We start from the raw sequence: 26335 nt of genomic DNA, 5'->3' as shown, positions 1-26335 counted from the left end.
TTGAAGTCTTGCTTTTGCTTTACTTAACTTGTACTCCAACCAAACAAAATAAGATAAAATTTGAAATAAAAATAAATCATAACTTGCACCAAAATCATTTGCATTGCCTTAGTTTTGTATTAGTGCAAATAAATTCACATTACAACCTAACACAATTTTAAAGTGAACCCCAAATCCAAAGTGAACCAGAATTTACATTTTTCTCATTTGCACTCTCATGCATTTGTACTATTTCAAATAAAATTGCATTTGAACAAATGAAGCTATATAAACTATAAAGGACAAACCATAAACAATTCAAACAGCTACTGACCCTTGGAAAAGTTTATCCTTCCAAATGTCAGACTCAAATTGGATCCAGAGATCAAATGAGTAGATTGATGCACTTGGGATTTCCTATTCACTTTCTCTACCAATTCCTTACTCACCGTGAATTGGAGCCATATATCTCTATTATGAATTGAGAGATGTATGACTGCAATCCACTGCGGGTAGAGAGTGAGTAAGAAATCTGGGCTCAGATTGGTGGCCCAGTGAGCATTTCCGGGTCCTGGTTTTTTTGAAAGTTTCTACTACAACATGAATGTTTTTGAAACCACTACATCTGAACCAAAAACAAAAATTATTGAACTTACATGGTTGATTTTGTTTTTGAAAACAAAAACAATAAAAGTTTGCTGATGTGGCAGTTGTTTTTGTTTTCAAAAATAAAATCAATCATATTCTCGAACACTCCTTAAAATAATGTTTTCTAAAACAAAAACAAATTTTGTAGTGCAGAAATTATATGATTTATAGAATTAGATACTCAACAAAGAGATGAAAACATATTTTTGAAATAAAAAAAAAAAATCCAAGAACATTTTTTTTAGTTTTTTTGTTTCGAAAAGTAATATATTTTCAAACCAATTTGTTTTGGAAACCAGTAGCGAGAAAAACAATTCACGTTGAAAAACATGTCCTAAGAAGATGTTCAACAACATGGTTAGTTTTACTTTTGAACAAAAAATAATAATAACTAATATCAGCAAAATTATATTGTTTTTTTTTTGTTATTATGGCAGTTGTTTTTGTTTTCAAAAATAAAACCATCCATGACCCAGTAAGTTATATATGATTTTTGATCTAGTTCAAGCTTGACAACAATTTTAGATGCTAAATGGTTGGAGGATTGAATCAATATTTTACCAGTTTATATTTTCTGCCAACATCTTCCGGTTCCCTATCATTTGATTTCTAATTCTGCCTAATTAATCCTGAGCTTACTTATTTGTACAGTAATTGCACAAATTTTGGGATTAAAAATTGGGCTCAAGAAATAGCGCCAAAATGATTTTGAGAGATTGTATTTGTGTTTGGTGTTATTGCTGTTTCTACCTAAAATGGTTTTGGTTGATCAATACACATTTCATATATGATATATAAATTGTATACATCAAAATTCATATAAAATAAAATTTTAAGATTTTTTCTCAATTTTTTGTCTATTTTGTGAATTTATTTTAAAATCTTTATTATTTTTTTAAATGTGCCTCTTGTGGCCTAGCCCAGCCCATGGCCTGGCCTGAACCGAGCCCACATGAGCTCATGCCATGGGCTGTGTCGGGCTTGACCTCTGAAGTATCCCAAAAGAGGCAAGCAAGCTCGACATGACTTGCCCAATTGCGGACGGACCACAAAGTCATGTCGTGCCGGTTCAAAACAATTCAATTTACAGCTTTAATCATGGTTTCCAAAACCGGACCAGACCGGATGATTGGGCTAGAAAAACCAGGAACCGATCACTTGACCGGTTCTGTTTACCCCAGAACCATTTTTTTGGGCAAAATACTATTGATTTGGTCAACTAACCATTGACCCAAGCAGTTAAACCATTTGAACCGTCAAACGGTTTTTGACTATTTTTATTTTTTTAATTATTTTATTTCTTTTATTGGAATGGACTGCCCATTTGATACAAACGGTTAGACCATTCGACCCGGGAACCGGACCCTGAATGATTTGGTGTCTGATTCGATTTTAAAAACCTTATCTCTAATAATTGCTAGTTGAAGTGACTCTAATATGTGATGTGACAACGCATTTGTATTAATCAACTAACCCAAAATGTTTTATTTTATGTAGAAACAACGATGGTGCAAAAGACAACTTAAGTCATGTAAAATCAATAGTGCCAAAGACAAAATTTAAGTCATGTAAAATCTAGATGCATGGGAATGTAATTGGGCTGATTGTATATTCTGATTCAATTTCGCTTTAAGAAGTAAAATAATGTAGTTCCCGTGTATATGAAAGAGAATGAAAGCATGAGGAATGATATTTGTTTTGGGAGGAGTAAGGCAGGAAGCAAATGCATGATATGGCTCCTGTTTTATGTTCAATTTTGTTCCAGTTTTTTAGATGAAAAAATTGCACTGCCAATAAGTGCAAACGAGAAAGTGTAAACGACAAATAATAAATAAAGGCTACAGAAATATTTACATTTTTCTCATTTACACTATTATGCATTTGTACATGAAATTATGGTTCAATTTGGAAGGAGTGTAAATACAAATATATATATATATATATATATATATATATATAATACAAAATTATATATTTTATATTTTATACTCCTACCAGCCGTTGGAAAAGTTTTCTCTTTACAAATGTCAGACTCAAATTGGATCCAGCGCTCGAACTAGTAGATGAGTGACCCAATTAGCATTTTCCGGGTCCTGGTTCTTTTGACAGATTTTACAGGTTGAATGACCTGACCGACAGTTAAATCATCAAAACCGTGACCCAAGAAGGTTTCTCCGGTTTTTGATCCGGTCCAGAGTTTGACGTCATTGCATATGCTAAATGGTTGGGGGTTTGAGTCCATATTCCACCAATATTTCCTCCCAACATCTTCTGGTTCCTTCTCATTTGATTTTTAGTACTGGATTAGTAATTTATACAATATTTGGACAACATCTTCTGGTTCCTCCCAACAGGGTTTTGCGTACCCTGTTCTGAACCCTGATCAATTGTCAAAAAATCTGTCCCGACAGGGTTTAAGTGGGTTGGAGTCCTACAGATACAGGTCAATTACCATCTCTACATATAATTGTTATTTGAGGTTTTCTCTCTCTATCTATCTATCTATCTATCTATCTATCTATCTATATATATATATATATATATATATATATAATATACTGACTCTTTATAATTGAAAGTGACAATACCTTAAAAATGCATGTGGTGGGGATTGTTTATATAAACTAGAGACATCAAATTGATGTCTTTGCTTTGGGGTTGGGGTGGGTGGTGGGGAGTCCAATCATTCTATTCTAAGTGAAATGACTCTCATGTGTGATAGTATAATACATCTCTCTCACCAATTTGTATTGATCAATCAAATGTCTTACGTATAAAACAACAATGGTAACACAACCAAAGTCATATAAAGGCAAGGGAGTGCAACTGAGCTGATTATAGACTGATTCACTTTTGATTTAAATCTGACTGACTTTTTTATTTCTGATAAATAGGAAGTAAAATAATGTAGTTCCCATGCATATGAAAGAGAAATGAAGCCATGAGAAATGTATTTTGGGAGTAGGGCATGAAACAAAATGATGTGACCCCTGTTTTATATGAGAGAGAATTAAGGTGGGGGAAGGTGGTGTAAATTTTGCACCAACTCTTTAGGTTGTGATTGGTTGCACTAATACAAATGCATGGGAATGCAAATGTGAAAAAAAAATGTAAATTCTTGTTTAATTTTATTTTGGGCTTTATTTTATTTTGATTTATCGCAAAACCAAAAATGGGCTTTGATTTATGTGCACACCAAGCAATGGGGGAACCTAATAATGCCTAATTGAGCATTTATTCATTGTTCTGCTGATGTGGTGCCTAATAATGCCTAGTTGTCAATAAACGATTTACCAAGCACTTTTCTCGGTTTTGAAGGCAAATCAAGTACAAATGTTTATTTAATAAATAGAAGTTATACCAAATACATACTTAATTTATTTTATTTGTACTGTAATCAAACAAAATAAGCTAAAATTTGTAACAAAAATAGGTCAGAATTTACACTCAAATCATTTGCACTACCATGATTTTGCATCAGTGCAAATTTATTTGCATTGCAACCAAACACAGCCTTAGGTGAAAATTTTGTACTGTCAATCAAGGTTCAAAATTTATTCATGTATCATCCCATATTGGCCGATACCTATCTATCATATTAAAAGGTCAACAATATGTGAAATAATGGACCTATTTCATGGGGTAGACAGGCCTAAGTCCCACCACTGACCTATTTTTGAAAAAAAAAAAAAACAAAGGGGTTGTGTAAAGTTCAAAGTACCAATACATCCCTTCCACCATATTGGGGTGTTTTCATATTTTGAACCTTGCCAATGAGTGAAAATGAGATAGAAAGTATAAATTTTGCACCAAATAAGAACATACATCATAGTTACAATTACAATCAAATGGATGCAAAACTGAAATACACCTGATGTGACAATAGATATCCCTCACCGATTTGTATTTGATCAACCCAAAATGTTTCAGGTAGAAACAACAATGTTATCAAATACAAATTAAATCATGTAAATGCATGGGAGTGCAATTGGGCTGATTGTAAATTTTAGTTCATGTTTGCTTCAAAATTTGACTTCTTGGTTATTTTTAAGTAGGAAGTAAGATAATGTAGTTCCCATGTATATGAAAGAGAAAGAAGGCATGAGGAATAATATTTGTTTGGGAGGAGTAAAGTAGGAAGCAAAATGATCCCGTTTGATATGATAGAGAATTAAGTCGGAGGAAGATAGTGCGAATATTGCACCATTTTTTCAGATAAAAATTTTGCACTGCCAACGAGTGTGAATGAGAAAGAAAGTAAAAATTTTGCATCAGGTAAGAGCATAAATCATAGTTACAAACAAATGGATGCAAAGGTGAAATGAGTGCTAAATTAATATCCAGTTCAGATTTCAACTTCAAGCAAACAAAGCCTTAGGGTCGAATTTGATGGTTGTGTTAGAATTCTAGATTCGACAGGATGCAAATCTAGTGTTCGTCAAAGATTTACTTCCCTAGGGTAAGGGGCCCAACAGCTGGCATTGGTTAATAGGGAATGGACTCTTTAGCAGAGGCTAGGGTTGATGCTTGGGCCGGGTTGGATGGAATCAGACATGCCCAGCCTGTAATGAAGTGCCCAAAAACATTAACTGGACTAAAAGTCTACGAAGTGAAATCAACTAATTGTGGCCCAAGGCCCAAATCCAACCTACATATTTTGGCCGGGCTGGGAATTGGTTGCCTTGGATGAGTGGAGCAGAGTAGAATAAATGATATGGGCAGCACTTAGCAACCTACCACACAGTTTCCACCTCTTCAAATTGAAACTTTGTAACACTCGAAAATAATTGGAAAATGGAATTTGAAAAGGAGGGTTTCTGATTGTAAATTCATGGCAGTGCAAATGGGCTGAGCGCAATTTACTTTTGTTTTGGTTGGTTTTGGTATCATTACTGTTTCTACTAGAAACGTTTTGGCCTTTTGGGTTAATCAATACAAATCGACATAGAAGTGTTATTTGAGTATATTTATGCATGTGTAAAAAGAGACTATTTGCCAAAAGGGGTTTTTGGGTAAAATCTAATCATTTTAACGGACTTACATAAATGATGTAACAATACATACATCTCATGAATTGGTATTGATCAACCCAAAACATTTGAGGTAGACCACCAAATAAGACCTTTATTTTGTCTGTTTGCATTAACCAAATAAAGAGGGGAAGCGGAATGATGTGATTCCTACTTTATATGAAAGAGAAGGAAGACAGGAGGAAGGTTTTATATTTGGGAGGAGTAAAATAGGAAGGGAAACAAAGCCCTCCATGTCAAATGAAAGAGAGAGCTATGGTAGCAGGAAGTTTGAGCAAAATTTCCATCATTTGAATAGATACAAAATTTTCATGCCAATGGGTACAAATTTGACAAAAAAAAAAAAAAAAAAGAAAAAGCAAATTTCGCATTAAGTAGCTCTGGACAGGGTGTAAATATCATATGCCAATCTGGTTCGAATTTGCACTGCAAACAAACAAACAGAGCCTAATGTGTCTTTTTTCCTTTGCAAAACTTCGTTATCTAGCTCACTAAGGCTGCATTTGGCATTTTTTATTTTAAGGACCCATCTCCTTTTTGCAGTTAAAATGTCTCTATGAATACTGAGGCCCCTTTTGGTTTGCAGGAAATCAGAATTAGAATGGGTTATTTCGATTCCAACTGTTTGGTTGTGAGGAACCAGAATCATATTCCCATTCCTTCTGGAATGGCATTCCCCCATTTGAGGGAATTAGGAGTGTCAATGGTGAGTTGGATTCAGTCAATATCGGGTGTATTGATAGAATCATAGAAGATTATGATATAGGTGTCAATGGACCAGTTTTGGGTTGGAAATAATCTAAGTTAAAAGGAATTTGAACAAATTGGATGATCCAGACATTGAATTGGGCTGGTCCAAAATGGTCCGGAATATTCATTGGATTGGATTGGACCTAGTCCATTTGTAATGGACTCACATTGGACTGGATCGGATTGGAGCAAATCCAATCCAATTGACACCCCTAGAAGGAACAGCCATTCCCTGCCCCTCCCATGTGAATGAAACCCATTCCTGTTGATTGCAATTCCCACTCCCTTTCCTGTCTAAACCAAACAGACTATGGGAATGGACCATTCCAATTTTGACTGCAAACTAAACAGATCCTGAATTTTTAACTGCATTACTACTTACTAGTTACTACTACTAAGTCCTTAAAATAAGAATGTCAAATGCAGCCTAAAAGAGTTAATTTGAATAAATAAACGAACAAGCAAGAGAATGAGATTTCTAGACCAATGTTGTCAAAGTTGGAATAGATCCAATGGTTGAACCAGTGAACCGGTGACTCAGCGAGCCTTCTGAGTCCCAATTTTTTGACAGTTATTTTCTATGGGCCGAACTATTTAACAGGTAGCAAAACCTATAAAATTTTGATCCAAGTGAGCTTTCTGGTTTTTCATCCGATCCAAGTCTAAAGTTCAGAGCTCACTTTGGAAATATTACAAATATATATATATATATATATTTATATATATATATATATATATATATATATATGCGCAAATACATACGAAATACAAAGTTTTTCACTCTACATATTTATATTTGTACTCCTCCCAAACAATTCTCCACTTTTTTATTTTTCCATCATTCCTTAATTTTACATTTAACCTGCAAATTTTCTTTTACTTTTTTTTTTTTTGCAAGAATTCTCTTGTTTTAATGGACTTAGCTAAGTTCTTGAGTTTGGCTGAGAGAACTGATTTTCAGTTCTAGCTGTAGCCAGTTTAGACCAACCTATACAAACTAACAAGCTTATTACATGAACAAACCAACACATGAACCATTAATTAAAACGTCATGGACTGGCCCTCTGTAATGGATATGGGCCCTATTTAATAAGAGCGATGCTTTCAGTGAGGTTACCCACCAGGGTCTCTTGGGCTGCAGGCCCCGATCTATGCCCAATCTGAACCCATCATACATTATTGCATCCAAGGTTTCAAAACATTGCAAGTATTGTACCGTCTCATATTATGCAATGTTGTAAGACTTGCACCGGACTCAAAACTGGAATGGTAATCGGGCAGTTAGCCTGTTTAACTTGTGAAAACCATCATTTAATTGAGACCCGCTAAGATACTCCGAGTCTGCTACTCACAAATTGTTTCTCACTTGCCTACGCACAATCTACCACCGCTGTGTATTAGGAACATCTTCGTAGGAATGATACGGGAGATATTCCCAATGTGTTTCTGTAATGTCCTAGACTGTGAGTATCGATGCTTTTAGTCACTTGGTATTCATTTTCTTATTATGGAGTGTGTTGATCCTTTGAACCTTTTCATTCCGTTATCTTGGACTCTATCTAATGGTCAAATTTGGAAATAAATTGTTTACGATTAATTCATTATTACACATAGATTAACATTTAAATGCAGATCTAATGGTTTTAGAAGCATAGAACCAAAAAAAAAACTGTCTTGGAGGTATGATTTATGGGTATTCAATGGTGTATACTCATCTGTACACTGCGATGTAGGATACCAACCAAGAGCCAAGCCATTGGACTGTTTCTCCAAATGGACAGCCAATGGCAGATGGAGGAAACATCGACCCAAACAGGCAAACACCCCCTGGTTTATATTTCATGAGGAAACATTTTGACTGTTCCAACTCAAAGCACTTAGGCGGAGCTGATGCGACAACGTTTCAAAATAGAATCAGCCCCACCACCAAACATCACCTGTATTATCAGATGGGTGTCATATCTACTATGTCTTTTTAGAAAGAATACATCTGGACCGGTCATTAGCTGTCAGTGCCATTTCTCAGCAGAGGTCAGAACTAAGATGTGCCCAACTCAATCCCTTTCTCCCCAAACATGCATCATAAAGTTAGGGTTCAGTTTGCTACTAAAGTAGGACCCATCATGGCTCAGTGGGCCCAATGGACACCAAATTCTAGCCTTGGTTGATCTGGGCTTCTGCTCCCCCACCACCCCCAGACTTAAGCACCAAGAAAATCCAGCTTGTGGCAAGTTACTCGAATTCCAGACTCCTGCAACTGCATTTATCACCAACAATACATACGCACATAACCTGGCTAGTCCATTTATGTGGGGACCAAGCTTGTGACTTACTAGTCACCGTAACTTACGGCCCACATCCAGCTGAGGTCCAACATATAGCCCATCTGCAACGCTAACTTCCAAAGATCCAACAACAGGTACACAGTCCTACTTCTCAGTTCTTCTGCCATGGCGGCCTTGCACCATGCAGTCAAAGTACCTCTGCCCATGAAACGGATTCACACTACCAAACCAAGCAAATACAAGCTCATCCGATCACCTCTGCAGTGTTGGAAGACCATTTCGAGCGCCAAATGCTCGGCGAACAATCACTCGAAGGGCCCTTGACAAATCAAGACTGTGATAAGTTGGCCCATGAATGCCAGAACACCCAATTAGCACCAATCCGAATTGTTCACCGTCATCGAAACCTCATCCTATGTGGCCACTGAAATCTTGAAAAGGACTCCAATTAAACAATGTAATCATGAAGGAATTTAGCCAGACCGACTCCTGTTATTAACAGTCAACAAATAAACCATGCTTGTACAATAGACAAACTTGAAGAAGCAGAGTTCTGTTGACAACAGAAACAAGTCCAAGAGAAAGTTAGAGACAGTCAGGTTGCATGCATGTAGATGCAGTGCAAGTAATCCTGAGCCCTAACTAGTACTCTCGTGGCAGCCTGACATCAAGAATATGCTGCTTCCATACGTCCTCTACTGCAGCAACATTCAAACATCACTCTATAGTTTGGTTTGGTTTGGAGATCTCTCTCTCTCTCTCTCTCTAGTATGAACCAGGGCTGAAGTACTTCGTCCAATTTAGAATGAAGTCAAGCAAGGACCAACCCTTTGACATTATTCCAGAGCCAATCCACATCAACACGATGGCCCAGTTTCCTCTTCCTACAAGACCAGACCCAGATATTCAATCTTCTTTCTGCCAACCTCGTTAAACCAATAAACATCTTCAGGGAATGTTCTCTACCAATCCATCCCTGCCCGAACCGACCAATTAACACCAAAACATAGACTCAGACTATTGAGACTAGAACAGGCCAGCAAGGGGTCCCACCCTTGAGGAGATATAATCAGTTGGGGATCAGTATCAGTGCTCAGAAAATGATAAGGCCAGAGTATATAAAATTTAAAGAAAAAAAAAAAATCTCTTCCTTCATTGATGACTCTAAGACTTCTTCTAGTAGATTCGGCTCTGAAAAAGGCACAGACCAAAATTAAGGTGGCATTGACTGTGGCCCGATTACGTACATTAATCAGTTTTTAAGTTTGGAGCAAGTCTGGTGTTGTAAGCAAAGAGCTTTTCACCCAAGCAATAGAATGGGAGCAATTCTGGGCCCACCACCAACCCACCACCAACTGAGAGCCCTCCGTAGAGACAGTGGCCAACTTGGTCCGGCCCAACTAAAAGGCAGACCCGACCCCTCAAAAGTAGGTAATACAAAACCACGTGGCAGAGCACACTGGAGTCAAATCATGGGCTGCCACGGGAGTCTGAGATGAGACGTATCAGGCCGGCCCACAACAGCCCTGGCAATCTTGCTTGTCTTGTATACCGTACCCAAGATCCGGGCCCACCAAAGGCCCCCTACTCCAAAATATTATTCCGCAAATAGGCATCAGTCATCTGGGGATCCCTGCCCATCTGGCCCCATAACTTTCTTTACGCTTTAACCACCCCCAGAAGGGCCAGAACCCAATCAAAAAGCAACTGAGGTTCATTCAATGAGTTCAGCTGTCGGCAGAGGGATGGAACCCTGAAGTGTGGGACCCCCAATCTGCAGCTTGAATACAGGAACCCCACCAGGATGTACTACTACACGGAGAGGGATGCCCATTCAGGGGTAAATTCCAAGCAGCTGATAATGGGGGCATTTTGGTAACTAGGATCAGATGGATCCACAGATGGAGAAGGGCATCCCATGCACAACTACTACCACTACAAGTTACAACCATTGATGACAATAAAGGAGCGCCACCAAATACACCAACGAACAAACCGAAGGTTGGGACTTGGGAGTGTATATCGTCTACGAGCAAAAGAGAACTCAAGGGTTTTCTGTACTGCTCGACTACCTTGGGAAGGCAGAAAAGACAAGCAGGAATAATAGCTGTGACAAGCATCAACCCTTTTATCACGCTTGCATGGATTGCGGGCTTTCCCAGTTAAATGCTCGGTGGCAATACATCTAAATCTGGAACACACCCACTTCGCTAGCTCGCTAAAAACACCTTGACAATGAAAGAAACAGCCATACAGGGGGGAAGGGAGGGAGGAAGAGGCTTGCGTAATGGCTCCAAGGCCGATGCAAAAAAAAAAAAAAAAAAAAGAAGAAAATATCAAATTCTCATCAAACATCTGGAGTAGTTTATCATTGAAAATTTTGAAAAAGGGTTTCAGATGGTTCAATTTTCCTTCAATTTAGTGGTTAATTGATCATAGTTTTCAATGGTTACAAACAAGGGTTTGAGATAACAAACAGCCTCCGGGTTTGGTAAAAAAGGCTTAAAGCCTAAAATAAGTAGAAAAATCACAATGTGGTTGAGGTAGTCTCTCACCCAAGCACCCTTCGAATGTAATTCAATGTTCAAACTAAAAGAATAGCAGTCCAGTTGCAGAATATCCAGAAATACAATGTTTTGGGAGAGAGGAACCCAAAAGATGCTTGAATGCAACGCTTAAACCAAGCTTTGATAAACAACCAACCCATACATGCGATTTGATAACATGGCAAGAAAATCATCATAACATGGATATAAAACCCATGGTCACCAAAATCACCATAACATGGCAAGGGTAAAGTATCAAATCACATAAAATCTAAAATCCAAGTAAAGAAGGAGTTTCAAGCATCAGTAACAAACATATTGCAATGGATATAAAACAACCAGAAATCAATTATTCCACACATATAGAAACCAAGGACAAGAGGTGCAACTGCAACCCATGTCATCCACATGGCCAAGCATAAACAAAACAGGCCTGGTACATGAAAATGAAAAGGAAAATTTGTACAGCAAGAAAAAATACAAACAAGTCCATAACCATCAGATTTTGTGAGTTTAGTTGCCTGACAAAATCCCTGGTTTTCAGTAATTTAACTCTATAGCATCTCAGGACACATGAAATGAAGACAACAGAAAAATTATAGACAGGGAATGTGGGGCATGATACATCAGACATCACCAATCTGAATTCCGAACTTCGAGCACAGGACAGCACCAAAGGACAAAGAACAGCATATGGCAAGGTAGAACACTGCATATTGAAGCCTGTAATAGCGGCAAAATAACCCCCCTAATATACGTGCACATCACAGCAATTTAACTCTAACACTAAACAACCAATACCAAAGTCTAAAAATCAAATTTAATACTTAATTATAATTATAATCATCATCGTCATCAAATAAGAATTCATCAGCAAGTACAAAATGAAAGAATACGTAGAATAAAACCAAGATGTTCAACAATGGAGAAATGTTGGGTTGGATGAGGGTTAAAAATTAGAAATTAAATGAGCAAACACAGATGAAACTTCATATAGCACCACCGGTAAGAAGATGATCAGAAAGTACATTCAAGAGGGGGGGGGGGGGGGGGGGGTTGTCCATATAAAACAAACCTCAAAGAAAAGGAATATAATTTTTGTGCAAGGAAAAGGAATATACTAGCCATGGTGAAATTGTTGTCTCCCTACAGAATGATGACTGATGACAACAATGAAAATGTGATGAGAAAAGCATTGAAATGTATCCCAAATCTTTTTAAGTGGAAGGTTGCTTTACTGAGAAAAATAAATATGAAAGCAGAAACAACACAAGATCAAAAAATATAACTACTGAACAAATTAAAAATAAATAAATAAATAGAACATGTGTGATGTGCTGTAAAGAAATTCAGCTCAAAAAATATTATATATAACTACTGAACGAGTTGCTAGCCATTTCATAAACATTTTATTTTGTTTATTATTTCTTTATTTGTCCTTCATACTCTGCAACTAGCAATATTATATATTGTCTGTAATGATAACAGAGAAGAATAATACGCAAGCTATTTTATCCTTTTAATGTACTTCAATGTCATAACATCCAACTGACAATTTATTATAATTTCCTGCACTAGACACTTGGGACGTCAGTTTAGTACATCCTCACAAATGTCAAAGTGTCCCTAACCATCTTTTACTTCCCATGGAGCCCCATCTATATCAAATTAGTATTAAATCGAGAAAACCTATGCAAAGAAAATAAATGGAGCTTTCATAGAGGAAACTAGGATAAGAAGAAAATCAGCAGCATTTTTTTATTCATAGCTACTTCATGAACCATAGCTTTATGCATTCTTGAAAATTGCATAGAAAATAAAAAACAGAAAGAAGATCATTTTCTTATCAGAAAAGCATAAAGAGTAAAATGACTTTAACTGCAAATAATTGAAATGAACAAGGATGTTCAGCAGCCCCATATCATTAATCCATGGTAAAGTAAAACCTTAGAAGTTTAATATCTAAAAATAAATAAATAAATTGAAGAGAATAGATGCTTAAGTTCGAATTGCAAGTTAAAATGTTATCAAACCACTAGCTCAAAAGAATAGGAAAACTCAGATAGATGCAATTGAATGGTTAGAAGATTTACATTTAGTGCTCCAAAAGACAGGGTACCAAAACAGAATAAAGAGGTCACTCTGGAACTATATTTTGATTTCAATTTCCTGTGATACATTCTTGAACTCTATATAGGACCTAGTCGCTAGCATGAGAAAGACTTCTGAAGAAACTTTTCCACCCCCATATTCACTTGGTTGTACATTTAAGAGATTGTGGGAGCAAGATATTTTAAAAAGCAAAATTCTTCATTCTTCACCGGTAAGGTCATAACTAAGTGACTTAGAAATCACCATCAAGGTCAACAACCACAAATCAGCCCAAATGGAAAATAAATTTATGGCACAATTGGTAAAGTATCAGTCAGAAGAGAAAACATAAGCATGAATAGACACATGGCTTATATACCACTTCTCTGATATTCAAGATGAACAACATGGAATGTTAACCATCATATGTTGCTTCCTCCCCTCGATCTCAACTTCTCCACAACAATATATTTAACTTAGGGTCATATGATAACAACTTAGCTTATAGCTGAATAGCTCATTATTGTCTTTTAGTAAATTAGTTTTGCTTTTTTCCTAAGGGAGATTTAAACTCTTTAACGGCTAAAACTGAAATTTGACTTCATATTATTTGATTATTTTACCCACTAAAAAACGAACAACGAGTCATTCAGTTCATCCATTTCAGCCAGTATCTAATGGATGCTCAAAAACCAATTCATGTCATGGGACACCAAAGAATGATTATCAATTTAGTTCAATAAAATGGCACCATAAAAGGTAAATTACAGATTTTACATACCTGACAAATCTTTTATGTTTACAAGTTCCCAACCTCACCTCGCATATCAAAAAACAACTATAACAAAACTAAAACTTTCCAAATCATTTGCTAATAGAAGGCACGACTGATGACTCACACCACATCCATAACTAATACATGTTTAACAGGCAGTTGAATGAAGCCCACAGCTTGAGGCAATTAAAGAAATTGCCTGTCACACAAGTTCAACAAGACTAATAGCTAGAAAAAGACGAGGAAGAAACTCATCAAAGTCAAAGATCTATTATTATATGGTAGATGCTAATGCCATTTATTTTATTTACATTAAGTCAACAATGAACAAATGTTTCTGTCCGAAAAGATAAGACCCAATTTCAGCAGCATCTCAGGACATTTAAAACTATTATAAAGACAATAAAAAAAAAGTATCCGAGACAGCTATAATTCAGTTGGGCACAAATCAGCAGCTTTTGAAGAACAAATCAACCAAGTGAACCACAAAAGCCAAAATGATCAAACTCACATATTTTAAGCCTTTCTTTTTCTAGAAGTTGCTGGCCACTATCTAGCTTTTTTTCCAATTAAACATACTTGGCCGAAAATGAAGGACCAACCATGTGTATAATTAGGAAAAACATTACAATCAAAGAAGCATGTCATAGTTTAATTGGCCACACAATAAAGAATGAACTTAAAAACAAATACGGCATCACCAGAAGGTAGAAACAATGAAATAGAACATCCAAAGGAGAAACATAATGGGAGAGATTAGAGGTGAGAAGACAAAAGACATCAGCAACAAAATCAGTATGTAACCTGAGCTCAGAAGAAACCTAACATGCAACAGCTAAGGCTGATGCAGAAAACACTAAACTAAACAGTTTTCATGCATGCAATTACAATGTTGCCTGCATTGAAGGAACGATAACAATAAAGTAGAAAGAAAAGGACATCAATATAAAGCTTCAATTTGCTTTGACAATAAATGACAATGACATTGCAACAGCTATCCTGCCAGTGTCAAAAGCTGCATAGTAATGAGAACCTCCACGTTAACTTCTTGATGATGACAATGAAACAAAATAAAGCATACAGCCCAAGATGATTTCTTTTAAGAAATCAATGTCGATTAAGAGAGCATTATAGATCAAACACTAGTTTGAACTGCTGAGAATATGACTGTTGGGGGCTTGTCCAGACAAGAATAAAGTATATGAGAAAAAACAAAAATGAAAAATAGAATCACCAATCAACCCTAACCAATAGTGGAGCAAATTTCACAGGCGAGAATAAAATACAAAGAACATCACAAAGCTTAAGCTGGGTAAAATGGTGGAGAAGCTGCAGATTTCCCCTTTATTAGTCATAGATACTTTAAAGCTTTCTTCAACTCAGAATACAGATGTGTGACAAAAAGGAGAAGTAACAAAAATATAGTAGAAATGTTTAGCACACAACAGTTTTTTGTTGGGAGATTTCACAAGTTAATTCCCCGACTCGAATGGCATTTCTTGCATTGTTGAAATATAGTAGCTGCTCTACCTTGTTGGGCAAAGTGAGGATTCTTCGTATAAAATGAGAATTCAAAAGAAAAGAGAAAGAGGAAGAAATCAATAGAGAAGATGAAAACAATAGAACCATAACAGTTAGAAGGGATACATAGATTACAAGAATAATCTACTGAGAGCCTGGTATTCATTATCAGTAGATGAATAAGAGAACCCGACGACATTGTCGGTCACCACCGAGAGCCCTGAAATCTGCCACCGGGTACATCATCCCGGAAGATAATTCAATTTATTGGGTTACCATAGGCCGTACCTCCAAGCAATCCACCGCCGGAGGCGGCATAAACATCAGACGGGTCGAGCATATTAGGAGACGACGAATTACCGTTCCTCCCACCACCACTCCCACCCCCTAAATGCAATTCTGAGATATTCGGAAACCCATCTCTCCCATCAACACCTTGATCGTATAAGAAACCCTTGAATACATGCCCACCGATCTTTACGATCGCCTGGTAAGCATACTCGTCTTCTCCGTCCTCGACGGCAGTCACGCGAACACACTTGAAGACTGCCGGTGCACGGATTTGCCCTGGCAATGTTTCCCGAAAGCTTGCATCTATAATTCGATAAAACCCAAGTTAAATTCATCCCGATTTACTCTAACAGAACGTTGAAAAGCAATTATGAGAAATATGTAGGTGGAGAGAGTCTCAAATTTCAGACCTTGATGACTAGAGCTGGTATCGAAGCTTCTGGGAGGAGTTGTATTTGATGTTGAAGTATGAGAAGCCGTCGTAGTTTGCGAAGAGATGAGCCTAGGCTTCTTAACAGCAGAAGTAGAGACAGAAGATCCAGCTGCAGCGGCAGCCGCAGTAGCCGAGAGCTGACGTTCACGTCGTCGAGCGGCGGGGACCCATGTGCTCTTAACATGAGTAGAGCAATCAAAGCCACGACTTTTGCAACAAGTCCTGCACCGGCGATGGCTGCAATCTTTCTTGGCCTGGTTTCCACAGTCTTGGCACGTCGTCGCCGTGGAAGTCGTTGTAGTCCCACCAAGCCCACCGCTGCCAGCGGCGCCACAACCACCGCTGTTGCTACTGTTAAGCAAATTCTCAGAATTGTTGTGATCAATCAACATGGGTTTCTTGAGATAATTCCCGTGGTGAGGTTGCTGGTTCTGCCACAAGCTAATTCCACAACCTCTATTACGATTGTTCATATTATCTCCATCGTCGATTCCAACATTAGCTGGGGCGAGACAAGGAGATGCAGTAAGGAGAGGAATAACGCCGACACCGACGCCGACTCCAAGAGCCGTAGCGGCATTCGAATTGCTAATTTGGTGGTGGTGGTCGGAGAGGATAGGCTCGTGTTGTTGGTTGTGATGGAAAGACGAAGCCGGAGCAACAACAAGAACGTCACGCAGACCCACCATACCCATCTCCGGCGGGAGCCCATAACTAATCTGCCGAGTTGAAGACGACCACCCGGCACCAGGTCCACCACCACCACCACCAGTTGCAGTGGCGCTTCCGTTTCCTCCTCCGGCCGCCCCGGCATTGAAACCAAGGGAAAGGTCGTCGGCGCGACCGGTGGTAGAGGACGAAGCCACCCAGTCTGCAAAAGCTCCAGAATCGGAAGGTAACCTCCTTGTAGTAGCCACAACTGCTGCTTCTGCTAATAAATCCAATGTTCCTATTTATCTAAAACCGAAAAAAAATCAAAATTAAAAAATTAAAAAAAAAAAAAGAGTAAAAGAAAGTCCAATCTTAAAAATCTATCAATCTATCCTACTGCGTTTAGTGGGGACTCTGAAATTCTTCTGAGATAGAGTGAGAGGAGAGAGAGAGTAAGTGAGATCTTGTGATTTTTCTTTTTGGTTTTCCTTCTCTTACTACAACAGCTTCTGCCGCTGCTGCTACTGCTGCTACTACTGTCACTGACGATTCTGCTAAAAAGTATTCATAGAAAGAAAGAAAGAAAGACAGAGAGAGAGTGTGTGTGAGATAGACCACTGCGCTTCGGCTCCACAGAGACCCAGAAGAGAGAGATAGAGAAAGAGAAAGAGCAGAAGCAGCAGAGATAAAAAAAATGCAAATAACGACTCTATCTTCTTCTGTTGTTTTTATTTGTTCTTTGCTACCGACCTCCTCTCTTCCTTCCATATTTCTTCTCTCATCTTCTCTTCTTGCTTCTTTCTTCTGGGCTTCTCTCTCTCTCACTTTGTGTGCTACTCGTGTTCGGTCTCCTGAAAAGCTAAACTGCTTGGCTTCCGCTAATAGTCTCTCTAGACGAGGCTTTTTGTTTTGGGGCTTTTGTTATTTTGTGCCTCTCTCTCTCTCTCTCTCTCCTCAATTTATCGTTTCGTATCGGATTCCGGGTTGTTGAATTGTCCTTCCAGATACCGCTAAAGTAATGAATGAATCCGTTTCGTTTCGGTAGGGGGGCAGATTTGTCGGGTTCCAGTAGTCAGAACAGTTGTGTATCGGTTTACGAGTACGCCGTACATTACTATACGTCTCTTTTTCTTTTCTTCGTTTTATCTTTTTATTTTTATTTTTATTTTTATTTTCTCCTTAAAAATTCAAAATATCGCGGTATTTTAAAATCACGTAAATGAAATGAAGTGGGAGAGAACGGGGGAGTTGCACGATTGGTTTGAACTTTGAACACAAATCTCTCTTTCTCTGTTGCGCACTTCAGCTTCAGCTTCAGTCTTCACAGCTAATAAGTCTATGTGAAAGTTGCTTTTCAAAAGCTCTCTCTCCCTCTCGTGATGGATGAATGGAAACCCTTTTTGGTTTGGAGTTTGGACTTTAATTAATACCTTAGTGAATGCAAAACCCAAGTGGTGGTGGGCTTGGGGAAGACTTGTGGATGTAGCTCCCCGTGGCCCAAGTATCACTCTTATGACCCAATTAAATATTGGGAGATAAATGAACCTTGAGAGAGAGGAAAAAAAAGAGAGAGAGAAAGAGAGAAAATAATTAAAAAATGGTATAAATATAAAAGTATTTATACATAGAAAGTGAAAGTGAGATGTAAGATACAATGAGCACCTAGTCCTTTGATGAACCCTAGGGTTTTTGCTCTTGGATCCTGAGTTCTTGATGTGAAACCCACAATCCAATGTAAACATATGAGTTCACTGTTGTCCTGGGGACCAGCTTACCATTACCTCAGACAAATGTGCTTAAATATAGCCAATCCTGTACTCTAATACATTATTTTATTTTCTTTTTATTGTGTGAGATTGATGGGTCCTTCTAAGGCAAACTTAGTTGGGGCTAATGATCATAATATTTAGTTTACTTAAGTCAACCTCTCCCACTCCCAGAATAGATGAGTTCATTCCCTACCAAAATTTTAAAAGATGGATGCATATAATGGGCAAATGTTTTTCATTTTTTTCTTCTTTTTTATTCCCAATAGCTTCCCTCTATATTTTTTTTAGGTGTATTAGGTACATTCTTAGCAGATCATAGTATATGAAAAATACAAAACATGTTTTTGTTTGGACATAACTCAAATTTTAATTGGTAAAAACTTGGTCCATTTTTTTTTTGCCAACAAAAAATAATTAGTATTACCAAACATTTTGATGGGTGTGTTCATACATACATACATATGTGGGGATATTAATGAACTCAACCAATTCAAGTCATGTGTTTGTGCCGGTTTAGGCCAAAAAAATTACTCTCAAATGTCATTGTTCTTTCTTATATGCAAAAACCCAAAAAATCAAACTAATACATAATCTACGACTCTGACTCTGGGAATAGATATCCCTTTCATGAAATCAAAAGAACATTAGGCTTGGGAGGACGATACACAAGAATTGGCAATCTTAGTTGAATATTAAGCTCAATACTTTTAGAGCTTAAGCTATAATCATGTGTTGGATGGGACCAACTTGCCTAATTATAATAAATAATGGTCTTTGAGATATATAGAAACCCTATCTTTAAAATCCATAAAGCCTATAAGTCAAGCAAAGTTGGCCTAGGTTCTGCTGAAGCTCATTTAGCTAAATGGACTTAAATTTGAGACCCATGATCATGACTAATTAGTTACAACCCCCATTTTAAGCTAAAGTGTGTATTCTGTAGTGTGGATGAGAAATTGGTGGGTGTGGACTGATCCACACCACACTTTGTGGTAAAGACCAATCCGCACCACACCATAGTTCACAACTTTTCTTAATTGTGGATAGATTGTGTGGATCAAACCAATCCACACCCATGGTGGTGTTGTATAGGCGTAGTGTGGATTGGTCCACACCACACTTTTTTATTTCATGTATTTCATATACATTTTATGGGAGATCTACACAGTTGATCATAAATGTCTAATTTTTGCATTTTATATGGTAAATAAATTGAAAAAAAAAAGCATCAATATGTAAACAACAATTACATTTTTAAATAATTAAAGAAATAAAAAAATATTATTTTATTGATAAATATTTAAATAATAAAAAAGAGTTGAGAATGAGAACCGTCAGACTTATGCTAGAATTAACATTAAAATTTATTATTTTATTGATAATATATTAAAAATTAAAATTTTAAAAATTTTAAAAGATTAAATAAAATTAGAGTAATTGGACCAAAATAATACAAGTGCATTCACTAAAACCTTCCCACAAACTATCCACACCATAGTGTGGACCAGCCACAAGAAAATACTATGAACGATAAATTGGGGTGTGGCCCATCAATGATCGTCTACACATAGCATAACGCCATATTTTACAATGGATTGGACCAAAACGATCCCATCCACGATATATACATGCTACCGAATACCACTTAAATTGAATTAGCAAACTATGAACCATCAAATTAGGAAAAAGTGGCAATTAAAATGTATTATATGGAAGAAACTTGAGACAATATATCATTAAGGCTGTCAGGTTTGCTTGTAAAATTTCTCAAAGAATGGGTGCCATATTTGAACACTATTAATGTATACACTTAAAAGCATTTCCTTCCCAACAACAACAATAATAAAGCCATTACCCAATGTTTGGTTCTAGCTATCTAGGGTCTTTAGAGGGATAAGTTGGGTACAGTCCTAATATTTGATAATTTTTTGTACAAAATGAATACCTTAATTCCATGGAGTCTCAAGCTGGAGCCCATGTTCTCACACTTGTCAGTCTGAAATTTTACACTAAATAATAATAATAATAAAAATAGTAAATAAGTAAATAAAATTATAAAGTTATTGGATCTGAATGCTCACATCTAACAAAAAAATTAATGAAACAACAACCACCACCACCACCAAAATAGCAAAAAAGTAGCTTAATACTTCTAAGAAACTGCTACTATATTGGAAATTGGAATGAAGTTGGAGGTAACTTTAGCATGAGTATACAAAAGCTAGCTCACATAAAGCCAACAGGTAGCATTTAAAGCGAGCAGAGTATTAATGTTTATTAGTAATACACTAATACTGTCAGTGGAATTTCTGATATAAAATAAAAGAATGCATTAATAGCAACATCAATAACAGTGTAGTTATCATAAGCTACCTCCCAAAGGTGCATGGACTTTTCTCTACTTACAAAGCTTCCCAAGTATGGAAACAATCATCTCTCTCTCTTATGACATATACTTTGAACTTTATTTGTGCACGTGACAACTTAGTTGGCAGTTTTACATGGGCTTTCTCAATCTCCATCACTCTCTTTCCGAATCAAATAACTCTTTTCCACGTGGCAAAAGTATCACTTTTTCCATCAAGTTTTATATTTGAGAAATCATTAAGAACTCTATGCAAGGGAAAATATAACACATTGTGTGTCACGAGGCAATTTCTACCATTTCACCCATTCACATGGATGAGGGAAAAGGAAAGGAAGGGAAAAACTATAGCAATAATTGAGAGTCCTTTACATGAGAATTTTCTACAAGCTATGCCTCAACAAATAAAAAAAAAAAAGAAAAAAAAAGAAAAGAGAAGGAAGGATTCACTTGCTTTTTCTTAAAAATTGTAGTAAAGAAATGCTTTAAGAAAAATAGTAGAATGAATTTTTATTTTGACTGTTTATTTTTAACCCTTATTTTTCTAAAAAAAAATGATTAAATCTTAGAAACCAATAATTGAAAGTCCTTTCATACTTTCACTATATGAGAATTTTCTACAAGATAAGCCCCCACAGAAAAAGAAAAAAAAAAAAGGAAAAGAGAAGGCAGGATTTATTTGTTCTTTTTTTTTCCTTAAAAAATTCTAGAAAATAAATGGCTATAAGAATATAGTAGAATGCTATTTTATTTAGGCTAGCTGGTTTGTTTCAACCCTTATTTTCTAACAAATGATAAAGTGATGGGTTGATTCTGAGGTCCAAGTGCTAACCCATTAACTCAGAGGGAAAAGCGGTTCGGTCATTGAACCAGGGTTTAAAACATTGCTTGGGTTTAATCATAAGTACACGATTTAAAGTTTGAATCCCTACACCCAAAGGATCGAATCAATCCAAAAGTATCTTCTACTATGCATGAAAGTAGTGACTTATACCAATTATACACCACCCCTCCATTGGGAAAACAATAATATTCAATATGAGAATGAAGTGGGACCCACCACATTTCCATTAATACATAGGTCCAGTCCTTGACTTTGAGGAAGGGAAATAGGCTAATAAAGGGGGAATAGAAAACAGAAGTGTCATTAAATGATGGGGTTCACCCAGGATCCCAATGGCTTTGAGGAGGCACCACCCTTCAAGCCCAATAGGGAAAGAGTAAAGAGGAAGGGCAGTCACCAAACTGTACAAGTGGTGATCACCCCTTAACAAGGGCAAGTTCTAGGAATAGGTTGAATTAAACCTTTTGACCATGGAGTTCCAACTTCCAAGCCTGCATTTTTCAGATACAGAGAAGCTCTTTTCAACATCAAAAGGAATATTTGGAGTCAATAACATCTTCATTCCTCTAAAGATCAACAGCCATTGTCCTTCTCCTTCGTCAAAAACTGTTAGATTGGGACCTCTGCTGACAGGGATGTATTGAAGCTATGCTGCTCTATGATCTCATAAACCCACTTGAACTCTGAAGTCTGAACATGGGTTTCCACTCTTGAGTGTGACTTCATAGGGCTGGCTGTTTTATGATCCCCCAATTGAAAAGTTTCAATCCTAGCAAATTTAGACTTTAAGCCACTCAATCTTTTTATTTAAGTATAACCCTCCATCAAGAGTAGGGCTTCAAACCTAATGGTTGAGGTTGACAAAGGAAAAGCTGCTGGGTCTATAGGTGGGATTCACTCAACACTATGCATGATTGCTACGTGGCAATTTTTTTGCCAAATTGCACCCCCTTAAGCCTAGATTAGACACCCTCAGAGGTGGACATTATTTCCTGTTCCTTTGTTTATTTATTTATTTATTTTAATTTTTTAAAATGGATTTCAAAGTCAAGTCCCACATCAAGGACTCCAATGTCAAACGTCCCCATCTGTCACCGTTGAAGTAGCAATTGAACATATTCCAAGTGTGAGACAACTGTCCTCCTCCGGGATTCTCGAGATATGTGTGGCTGGCCCATCCATCCCTTCAAAGCCACGTCACCTATCTTCCATCCCTTCAACGGGTTTCCATCCAAACGCCCCCCTTAAGCCTCTAATTTCCATTTTAACTTCTGATTTATTATCAAAAAAATCACTTAACTTGTCAAATATAGAAAGAAGAATGATAATGAGGAAAATGTAGAAATGGATGATTCACATACAACCCAACAAGCAAATACTCTCTCTCTCTCTCTCTCTCTCCTCTGGTCATCTTTCTCTCTCTAAAATTAAAAAAAAGTCCAATTAATAAAATATCAAGGAAATCTATCTCACTCACTTTCAAGTTAAAAAGATAGGAAAACGATAAAATAATTCTAGGAGAGGAATTATTGGTAGGTGGTGGGGGAAGTGGGGCCCACAGGGATGGGACCCACAACCGTACGGCCCCACTGCCAGCGTGCCACCTCCGTAAATTTGGTTCCCTTGTCTTTATGATGGATTTCTTGAGCACCGAGCTCTATCCATTGTTCTGAGCTTCTTTTATTTTAATTGATTAATTATTTATTTCTAAAAGTCTTTTTTTAAGATAGTAATAAATAAAAAATGCATTGAGTTGATTCCAACGTATCACGTGGAGGGAGGTTGTAAAAATCTAAGGATATGATCACCGACTGTGACGACGGTTTATTTGCGTCATTTGGGGGTGGGGTGGCCGTAGTGGACCCACCTTTTCTGATGTTGATGGGATAATCTCCACCACTTGATCTACTGATCGTGATTGTCTTCACACTTTTGGCATAAATGCTCACAAGTCCTTTTCGTGTACACGTGTCCGCCACCCTCGAGACAAGAAACATGGTATCATGGGATTATTGATTGATTTATTGCCCGAGAAGTCTAGAAGAGAGGAACTTATGCAACTCTTGATTCTTCTCTTCGCCCTTAAAATGAGTTTCAGTGCTGCGCGCTACAGACATGGTGAGTCACATCTTGTCGGTTTCCGCTTTCCATAACGCTTACAAACATTGATCACAGGTCACAAGCTCACAACAGTTTCCCCTCCTCCCATCTCCCCCACCCCCCCCAAAAAAACATAATAATATTAATAAAAACAAAAAATAAGGGTGAAATAATTTTCAATTTTGGCTGCGTTTGATTGCAATTCAAACCCAAATATATGTATATTACATATTTACCCATTTTTCAGTTCATGAATCTAAATATGGTTCACATTTTAAATTATTTTTGTATTCATCTTGTTTGAAATCAGTGTAAAGTGTAGGATTATCATTAAATGCTCTAATTATCTTATCAATGCTTTAATTTTGGTCAAAAAATTAATTATCTAATAAACACAAAATTGTATCCAAAAAATAAATTTAATAATGCTCTCTTCTCAGAGTATAAAAGTGTTATAAAATATATTTTTGCTCTAATAATTATGTTTCAAACAAACGCTTGCAAACGTGAACCGGGGTACATGTAGTGAATTTTTATTCAAACAAGCGCTCGCGAACACTCTAATACCCTGGTTCGGCATTTGTATCTTAAACAAACAATGCCTTTATTTCACAATATGTAGTGAATATTTCTCATGGTAATATATATTGTTTGTGTAATTTTTATTGATAGTTAGCGTTCTTTCTTTTCATTTATTGTGAAATTGATATCATATAATTGTTTTACACCATGAATAAAAAAAAAAGGATTTCATCAAGTTAGCAATCAATATTAAATTTTTCTCTAAGATGTTATATTCATGCGTTTTTATTTGTCTTTTCGTATTTATACTAGAGTGCTCTTAAAAAATAACAACTACATATTAACCCAAGTGTAATATTAAATTGGCAAGGGTAGGGTATGAAATTAAATAGAATGGAATGACAAAATACAATTCATGTAACTGACTCTATATAATTGGGATAAGATTTGGATGATGATGATGATGGTGAAAGAAGCCCAAATTGATCAATTATGATATTTTTTTTCTTTAAAAGATACTATTATACATTAATTGATCCTCATCTCCCAATATTTTTTTTTTCTCATCAAAGTTGTACAATAGTTTATCATTAATCTTCTAAATTTCAAAAAATGATTACTAGGTCAAAACTCTTAAGATCAAAGCAAGTTCACATTTTCGCCCCACAAGGAGCCACCCCACAACACATTCCCGCTGTGTATTGGGAATATCTCCCGATGATATATTAATGTATATCATGGGGAGATGTTCCCAATACACGATGGGAATATGCTGTGGGGTGTTGTGGGGCAGAGATATGATCTCAATAAAAGCATGTTAGATAAGTACAATGAGAAATGAACAAGTAACAATTATTTATGCTCTTGAATAATAAGCTTTACCTTTTATTACTGAACAAAACTCAACTAAACCTTCCCCCAATTAGGAGATATTAAGTTGCATGAATCTACTTTTTTTAATACCACATACATTGTCAAATTATAGGTGAATATGAAATAATAATTTCATGAGAGTTTGGCAAAAAATTTGATGTCGACGGACAAGACCCTCTTCCTTGATTTGGAATTAAGATTGGTGAATTAATTAAAAAATATTAGTCTTTTGGTCTATATATAAAATGTTAAAAGCAATGCAATGTTGAAAAATTCTAATTAAAATTTTAGAAAAAATACACGGTGCAGGATGGCTAAGTTTGATTCTTTATTTTTCAAATTTTAGAAATAATACATGGGTGCGAACTGATCAATCAGTTAATCCATTGGTTTTGATTCGGTTTCAGTCTACAAATTTTCAAAAACCAATGATACTAGTTTGGTGCATATTTTCGGGTCTGAATTGATTTGGTAAAGCGATCCTCTAAGAAATCCCTACCCAATTACCATTACGAAACAAATCTTTTACAAAACCAGAATGCTCCATGGGTCCCGATTAACACGGCAATTAGCCCGTTCAGCCCATAAAAACCTGTGAAGACTGTCATTTAATTGGGACGCAAAAAGGCCCTAGGTCACCAGTTCTTGGTTTTAAAAGTCTGATCGTCTGGTGTGGACCGAGTCTTACCTTTCCTCCTACTTGACCTGATTTTTCCACGTGGCTAGTTTCTTAGCTTGTAGAAGAATGCTAATACCCCAAAAAATAGTAAGGTAGATATATTGCAATATATCAGTGCATATCGTATTATATGTATCGGTTTTTGAATTCACCCAAACACTATTCTATCCTGAAACATCGACC

General features: G+C 36.7%; 1 protein-coding gene across 2 annotated transcripts; it reads right to left on the bottom strand.

Moving 5' to 3' along the window:
* Positions 1–15674: 15674 nt before the first annotated feature.
* On the bottom strand, positions 15675–17892 carry LOC148845200 (protein LATERAL ROOT PRIMORDIUM 1-like). 2 transcript variants are annotated; one of them, XM_088956253.1, is made up of 3 exons: positions 17398–17892; positions 16327–17306; positions 15675–16219 (listed from the first exon to the last, which is right to left on the bottom strand). In XM_088956253.1, exons 2-3 carry the CDS (start codon positions 17042–17044, stop codon positions 15885–15887), a joined length of 1053 nt encoding a protein of 350 aa, XP_088812379.1. In that variant the 5' UTR covers positions 17045–17306; positions 17398–17892; the 3' UTR covers positions 15675–15884. The 2 variants fall into 2 exon arrangements, with proteins under 2 accessions (XP_088812379.1, XP_088812380.1); XM_088956254.1 differs by having other exon boundaries at positions 17751–17883.
* Positions 17893–26335: the final 8443 nt, after the last annotated feature.

The sequence above is a fragment of the Nelumbo lutea genome, chromosome 7 (assembly GCF_056320005.1).
Source record: "Nelumbo lutea isolate HS-2025 chromosome 7, American lotus-T2T, whole genome shotgun sequence".
Taxonomy (NCBI): domain Eukaryota; kingdom Viridiplantae; phylum Streptophyta; class Magnoliopsida; order Proteales; family Nelumbonaceae; genus Nelumbo; species Nelumbo lutea.
Note: the sequence above shows the minus strand (reverse complement) of the source record. Positions and strands in the feature narration are given on the sequence as shown.

Coding starts and splice junctions, on each gene's coding strand:
- LOC148845200 (XM_088956253.1), bottom strand. CDS start 17,044: ATGGGTATGGTGGGTCTGCGTGACGTTCTTGTTGTTGCTCCGGCTTCG. Junction 16,220..16,326: donor TACCAGCTCTAGTCATCAAG/GTCTGAAATTTG, acceptor ATCGAATTATAG/ATGCAAGCTTTCGGGAAACA.